Source organism: Drosophila ananassae (genome assembly GCF_017639315.1).
Source record: "Drosophila ananassae strain 14024-0371.13 chromosome 4 unlocalized genomic scaffold, ASM1763931v2 tig00000070, whole genome shotgun sequence".
In the NCBI taxonomy this organism is placed as follows: domain Eukaryota; kingdom Metazoa; phylum Arthropoda; class Insecta; order Diptera; family Drosophilidae; genus Drosophila; species Drosophila ananassae.
Window position 1 is genome coordinate 119,700 of NW_025319040.1, and position 8,303 is coordinate 128,002.

Sequence of the window (8,303 nt, forward strand, 5' to 3'; positions counted from 1 at the left end):
TCTCAATAAACAATGGTAAATTCGAATTCTGTAGATTGCCATTCGGACTAAAGAATGCTCCGAGTATCTTCCAAAGAGCTATCGATGATGTCCTAAGAGATGGAATTTCAAAGATATGCTATGTTTATGTAGACGATGTCATAATATACTCAAAGAAGAAAGAGGACCATCTTAATGGCATAAGATAGGTTCTAGGAAAACTTTCCGAAGCAGGTATGAGAGTATCTCAAGAAAAATCAAAGTTCTTCAAAAAGAGCGTTGAATACTTGGGATTCATAGTGACACAAGGGGGCTTACGGACCTCACCCGAAAAGGTCAAGGCCATCAAACAATTTCCCCAACCAAAGACCCTTTTCGAGCTGAGATCTTTTATTGGATTAGCAAGCTACTATAGATGTTTTATTAAGAATTTTGCAGCAATTGCAAGGCCTCTTACTAACATTCTTAAGGGCGAAAACGGTAAGACCAGTAAATACCAATCAAGAAAAATAAGCCTTGAAATGAACAAGGAACAGATGGAAACATTCTGCAGACTAAGAGAAATCCTAGCATCAGAAGATGTTTTACTTTCCTACCCAGACTATAAGAAACCGTTCGATCTAACAACGGACGCATCAAGTCTAGGGGCGGTTCTATCGCAGGCTGGTCGCCCATTTACAATGATATCACGCACTCTGCATGATAACGAAAAGAACTATGCAACCAACGAACGAGAACTCCTCGCCATAGTCTGGGCACTACAAAAACTCCACAATTATTTGTATGGAGTAAAAAACTTACAGATCTTTACCGACCACCAGCCACTCACTTACGCCGTCTCTGATAAAAATCCTAACGCTAAACTAAAGCGCTGGAAAGAAATTATTGACGACCACGGGGCAAAGGTGATTTATGCACCCGGCAAAGAAAACTTTGTCGCTGACGCGTTGTCCCGTTGCCAAAACATTAACGCTTTAGAGGAAGAACAGGACTCCGATATGGCTACCATACATAGCGAGGAATCGCTAACGTACACCATAGCCACAACGGACACCCCGGTTAACTGTTTCAGGAATCAAATAATAATTGAAGAGAGTAAGAGCTCATCCATAGACACGTTCATTCTGTTTAAAAGCAAAGTTAGACACATAGTTAAAATAAATGACCGCGGTAACCTACTAAATACCTTGCAAGAGGTGGTTAACGCCGAAGTGGTAAACGCAATATATTGCTCCCTACCAATCCTGGCATTTATTTAGCACGAACTCGTGGAGCTATTCCGAAACACTACGTTCAGACATTCAAAATGCTTTGTACAGGACATAACGGACGGAACCGAACAGAAAGAGATCATGGTAACCGAACACAATAGAGCGCATCGAGCAGCCCAGGAAAATGTGAAACAATTCCTAAGGGACTATTTTTTTCCAAAAATGTTCCGGCTGGCAACAGATGTGGCATCAAACTGCAAAATCTGTTCCATGGCAAAGTACAAACGCCACCCATCCAAACAGGCAGTAGCACAAACACCTATACCTACTTCTATAGGGGAAATCCTCCACATTGACATTTTTACCACTTTTCCTTACGTGTGTGGACAAATTCTCGAAATTCGCCACAGTACAGGTGATCGCGTCAATAGCTATTGTGGACTTAAAAACTCCAATAATGCAAATAGCGAATTTTTTTCCAAAAGCGAAAACGATCTACTGCGATAACGAGAAATCCTTAAATTCCGAGACCATAAAATCCATTCTCCCGGACAACTATAACATTACCATTTCTAACGCCCCACCTCTACACAGCACCTCAAACGGCCAGGTAGAGAGATTCCATAGCACCCTAGCTGAAATAGAACGATGTTTGAAGCTGGAAAAAAATCTAATTGACACCACTGAGATAATTTTTCTTGTAACTAATAAATATAATAAATCCATTCACTCGGTGACTAACGAAAAACCCATAGACGTTTTACACCCAAAACCCGCAGAATTCGAGGCAGAAATTAGAAAAAAAATTCAAAAAGCTCAGGAGAAAACCCTCGAACACGTAAACAAAGATAGAACTCATAAAACTTACCAAGTGGGCGATAAGGTTTTCCTGAAAGCAAACAAACGCCTGGGGAATAAGCTTACACCACTGTTCTCAGAAGAGGTTATTGATGCAGACCTGGGGACCACGGTCCTTATTAAAGGGAGGGTGGTCCACAAGGACAATCTACGTTAATCGTCTTCACAAAATTTTGACCTACCCCCTTTTTCTTTCTTTATTCTTTCTAGGTTACAGAAATATTTCTTAATTTTCATACTAACGGCTGTTAAGACGGACGCGATATTAAAACTAAACGATTACACGAACGCGGACTATATCCCGATAGAAGACAATGACATTGTAATCTGGGAAAATTACGGATACCTACAGCACGCAACGAACATGACGACCTACCAGGACTACGCAGACCAGACAGAAACAATGACGAAGACATTCACGGATTACCACAGAACACCAGTTATAGCAACGGACATATTCGCAAGTTGGTGACCACCCTTAAGTTCCACCATAGGGCTTCTAGAAGTATCAATCTAATTGGTACAGACTTTAATGATTGGGAGCAGGTAAGATTTAATCAGGACAGGTTAATGAGGGCAGATGAAGGTCAGACAGAATTAAATATAAAATTTCAAGAACGTCTAAATGAGCTCGCTAACGCAATGAATCAGATTCAGAAATACGAAACAAATAAGGAAACACACTTGTTAGAAATCATTTTAGCCAAGAATAGAATCATCATTACAGACCTAGAAAACATCCTTATGGGCCTAACCCCAGCAAAATTAAATATTGTAAACCCAGCTATTCTAGATGGTGCCGATGTAAGCGAATTCAGAGACAAACAGCCTATTAATATTAATATTAGTTTGGTAGAAATATTAGAAGTATCTAGCATAAGTGTGTGGCGAGTCAACCGACACAATTTGAAATTGCAACGAATAAATTCTTTTTCGCCATAGTATCTAAAATCCCTTTGGGCATACTAAAAGACTACTCGCTACAAGAAGCTTCACTCTTCAAGAAATCATCTTAATATTGACAACATATACATTCAACCAAATCTTTGTATCCACACTATTCATGCAGTTATCTTTAATAAATATTAATAGTTATTAACCAACGTGGTTATATTTATTTGGAGCATAAAAGACTCCATAATTAGTGACCCTCGACAACTAGAACAATTTCAAATCACATCAAAGTCTTGAGTACATACACACAAGTATTTCATAACATGGCCGAAAACGAAGACTTCGCTGACGCGCAAGACGCTGCGCAATTCACTAGCACAGCCATGATCCAATCCGTATTTGGAAAGATGCCGTTCTTAGAAATGTTCTTCACGAAGTTAGAAAGTTGGTTCGCACTACAAGGACCCCAAATACCTGGAACAAGTACACGATCTTGTGAACAATCCACCCGAAACTACCCCTTACTCCACCTTAAAGGAAGCGATCCTTTCAAAGTTCACGGACTCGGAAATGGTACGTTTGGACCGACTTGCAACGGGAATTCAGCTCGGCGACAGCCGCCCAAGCCACTTACTCTGCCAACTGCAGCAAACCAAGGCAACCTGCGACGAATCAGTAGTACGACGCTACTGGATCAAACGTTTGCCTCCTCCCGTACGCGCGGTAATTGTCGGCATGTTAGGAAGCTCACCGCAGACCAAACTCTCACAACTTGCAAAAGCAGCCGATGCGGTTATGGATTCCTTAAACGACGATGCGTCTGACCACGTATATGCTTTTTCAAAAAACAAACAACAGCAGTCTCATCAAGAAGAACGCGTCATAACGCTGACCAAACGACTTGACGATAACGACAAGGCTCTGCAGCAGATTAACAACAAACTGGGACAGTTACTAAATCACAATCAAACGCGTGGCAGAAATAATCAGCGACCCCAAAATTATTACCTCAACAATGCACCTTCTAACGATAGATCGTCCCAACAACTGTGTTGGTACCACAACAAGTACGGCAGAGATGCACAGCGTTGCAGCCAACCATGCTCCTTTACAGCGTTCAACGAGGACGACCAAAAAAACTAAATGCAACCGTCAGAGGATCAGGAGGCAGCCTTGACGGACTAAGTAATTTCGCCTCTTCTTATCATCAAGCATTTCAAATTAATGTTCACAGAATTTCTTACTGCAACCGACTTTTTGTACCAGACGCCCAATCTGGGAGAACATTTTTAGCCGATACAGGAGCCGACGTTTCGATCATTCCATACAGTATTATTCACAACAATATACAAAACGCTAATCGCCATACACTCTTTGCAGCGAACGGCACAGAAATAAAAACATACGGCACCATCCGCTTGACACTGGACCTAGGACTACGTCGCCCTTACACTTGGAACTTCGTTATTGCTGATACCAATACTCCAATCATTGGATCCGATTTTCTACACCACTACAACCTTCTTGTCTACATTAAGGAGGCTAAGTTAGTTGATGCCAAAACACGCTTGACATGCTGTGGTATCCACACACATCAAAATTCATCAATTATTAAAAAATTCAACAAATCCAACGCATTCGCTCAACTGTTGGAGGAATTCAAAGACATCACACAATTCAACACAATCACACATCGTCCATCAGGGTGTCCTCTCACTCTCCGGGTGCACAGGTGCTACCATATGTCGCGCCTAAATGTATGCTCGCATGTAGGAGACAAGAGAGCTGCTAACAGCCTGAGAGTGACACCCTGAGAGTGCTGCGGACAAGGTGTACAAGGTCACGGATCGGACCGATTGCCAACCCCACCGCCGCGGCGGTACACCCTGGTAATGGGGCACTGGCGACCGAGCAGGGGCGGTATATCCCCCATCGATGCTTCGATGGATGTCCCACCTCTTCTTGTCCCTCTCCCCCGCCTAAAATCCACGCTGCGTCTGTCCCATACTGGGCGGCAGCGTGGTCTGCGTCTGTGCCACATTGGCCGGCAGCTACGGTACCTGGCAGGAGGTATAAACTGCAAGCCTGGCAGCTGGTATTAAATGCAACAACAACCAAAAAAGGAATGGAGGGAAAAAACAAAATTACTCCAGGTGGCACCCACAATAGTGGAAATCCACCCGCGGAAATCCCCGCGGCTAGGGCAAGGATTCTGGAGGCCCTAACCATCATTCCAACCAAAACTGCTTCACCGGTGGCACACTTGGCCGGTGGCTCAGTATGTGCTACAAGTGAGACCGCGGAGGAGCTACAAGCTTTCGGTCGGGGTAACAAAATAAAAAGAACCCCCCCCCGACAGACGGCAAGCGACCACACCCCGAAAAGGTATCGGGAACCAAATTCACCGCCCAGCAGTTCCCAACCTGAGAAAAAGCTAAAAACTCCTCTATCTCCCATCGATGAGATGGGCGCCATCCTCCTGGACCTCCTCGCTAAGGTCAACGAGCAAAGGGTCAGAAGCATAAACCAGGGGATGAAGAACTCTTTCGCGAGACTGAAGGAACTGCAGGAGTTGCTGAAAGACCAAACCCTCATGGCCCCAAATCAGGAAGCAGGGGATAGGTGCAGCTGCAACAGAGAAGCAGGCGGAAATAAGGCCCACGTCGAGGAAGCAACGCAGACCACGCCCGTGCGAGCTACATACAGCAAGGTAGCGAGGACGAAAGGCCCAGCGGAGAAGTTTCCTCTACAAAAAGGCAAACAGGCCGCTGAAATTAAGGGCGCCAAGAAAAGCCTAGCCAGGAAAAGCCGTCCCGACGCGCTCATTATCACGGGCAACGCAGGAAGCACGTATGGGGATGTTCTCAAGCTAGTCACTCGCCGTCAAGATGGGAAGCTAAACGACGTCTGTCAAAACGTTAAAAAAACCAGGCGCACGGCAAAAGGTGATCTCCTGCTAGAACTGGCGGCAGGAAAAGACGCCAAAGTTTTGGATTTGAGGCAGACGCTATCCCAGGTGTTAGGCGAGGCAGCGAGCGTGCGAGCGGTCACAGAGGAGACCAATATTGAGATCCGCGATCTGGACGACCTCACCACAAAGGACGAACTAGTGGCAGCGATCGTAGCCCAAATGAGCACGCAGGAGGAGGCCTTCAGGGTGAAGTCCTTCCGACCAGGTTACTCTGGCACCCAAGTCGCCACTCTGGGAGCGGGCCCAGATCTCGCCTCCAAGATTCTGAGTGAGGGGAGGCTGAGGATAGGATGGACCGTTTGCAGAGTCAGGGAGCGCAAGGCCCAGCGTCGCTGTTACAGGTGCCTTAACTTCGGGCACATCGCCGCGTTCTGCAAAGAGCAGACGGATAGGAGCAACTGGTGTCTAAGATGCGGGAAACCAGGACACAAAGTCGCTACTTGCACGAGCGAGGCAAAGTGCTTTCTCTGCGCAGCAGCCAACAAGCCAGATCAGGCACACGTCGCCGGAAGTAAGAGATGCCCCCTGGGCAATATAGAGGCTACTAGGAGCCGACGGAAATGAGGATAATCCAGATAAACCTCAACCATTGCGAAGTAGCGCAAAGCCTCCTCGAGCAATATGCGAGAGACAAACGCGTAGACGTGGCTCTAATAAGCGAGCCATTTAGAAAAACAAGGAGCCAAAACTACATTTTGGACTCCACGCAGAGTGCGGCAATCTGGGTCTTCGGCACCCAACCAGAAAATACATTCGCCGGCGAAGGCTTTGTCCAAGCCAAGGTGAATGGCATCTGGCTGATAAGCTGCTACTTACCGCCGCGTCTCACACTCCAGCAGTTTGGACGCACGCTAGACGAGGTGGCCGAAGCGGCTAGACCCATAACCGATGTGATAGTGGGAGGAGACTTCAACGCCTGGGCAGAGGAATGGGGGTCAGCCCTCACCAATGCAAGAGGCCGATCGCTCCTGGAAACCTTCGCGACCCTGGATGTGGCCCTGCTAAACACAGGCTCCCGGCACACCTTCAGCAGAGCAGGATGCGGCTCGGTGATAGATCTCACATTTTGCAGCAGCAGGCTCTTCAGGAGGACGACGTGGGCCCTCAGCGATGAGTACACTGGCAGCGACCACAAATATATTATCTGCGACACCTCAAACGGAGCAAGAGAAACGCCAGGCTCGAGACCTATAAGGTTCAACCCAGCGACGCTGCACACCCAAAGGTTCGCGCAAGGAATAAGGATGGAAGACCCGATCGGAGACGCGGAAGACGGTGCGCAACATATAATGCTGGCGGTGGAGCAGGCATGCCGAGCTAGCATGAAGCTCAGCAGAAACCATTCCCGACACCATGAACCGGTCCTATGGTGGTCGCCGGAGATTGCCGAGGCGAAACGGGAATGCCTCCGAGCTCGAAGGCTTCACCAAAGAGCCAGGGGAAGACCGGACTTCGAGCCCAAACGGCAGGAGTTCGCCGACAAGAGGAGAGCTCTAAAAACCCTTATAAAGGAGGCAAAAAAACGGTGTTTCCTGGAGATGTGCGACGCCGCTGAACAGGACCCGTGGGGAACGGCATACCGGACGGTGGTCAAGAAGGCCAAGCAAGCCAAGCCTTTACCACCACGAGAACCCCAAACGAATGGAGACCATGCGGTGACTATGCGGTGACTCAATGCGCAAACCATACCGGACCGGTATCCACTACCACACATACAAGATTGCACACACGTGTTCTATGGAAAAACTATTTTCTCCAAGATCGATCTCAACCGCGCATACAATCAAATCCCAATAGAACCTAAAGACATCCCTAAAACGGCCATAACTACTCCTTTTGGTCTGTTTGAATTCACACACATGACATTTGGACTGTGTAACGCAGCTCAAACATTTCAACGATACATGCATACAGCATTCAGGGATTTAGACTTTGTCTTTGTTTACGTCGACGATATAGCAGTCGCATCGGCCATCATACAACAACATCATATCCATCTGCGCCAAGTTTTCGAGAAACTGCAAGAGTACAATCTCACGATAAACCCCAGCAAATGTAGTTTCGGAAAAGAAACAATTGAGTTCCTAGGACATAAAATTAACCACCAGGGTATTAAACCTCTACAAACCAAGGTAAACGCCATTACAAATTTCCCCTTACCCAAGGTGGCCAAAGAATTACGAAGATTCCTCGCAATGATCAACTTTTATAGACGATTCCTCCCCAATGCTATTCAACATCAAGCTCCACTAGTGCAGCTTATACCAGGCAATAAGAAAAACGATTCCACCCCAATCAACTGGACAACAGAAACAATCGACAAATTCAACAGTTGCAAAAATTCTTTAGCACAAGCTGCACTATTGGCACATCCTGCACCGAACGCAAAC

The 8,303-nt window shown here is 46.4% G+C and overlaps 1 protein-coding gene across 1 annotated transcript; it reads left to right on the top strand.

The window, feature by feature from the left end:
• Window positions 1–6,473: 6,473 nt before the first annotated feature.
• Window positions 6,474–7,583, top strand: LOC123257834. The gene has a single exon (XM_044717802.1). It carries the CDS (start codon window positions 6,474–6,476, stop codon window positions 7,581–7,583), a length of 1,110 nt encoding a protein of 369 aa, XP_044573737.1.
• The last annotated feature ends 720 nt before the right edge of the window (window positions 7,584–8,303 follow it).

What these genes read in the sequence shown, in the direction of transcription:
- LOC123257834 (XM_044717802.1), top strand. Translation starts at nt 6,474, where the DNA reads ATGAGGATAATCCAGATAAACCTCAACCATTGCGAAGTAGCGCAAAGC.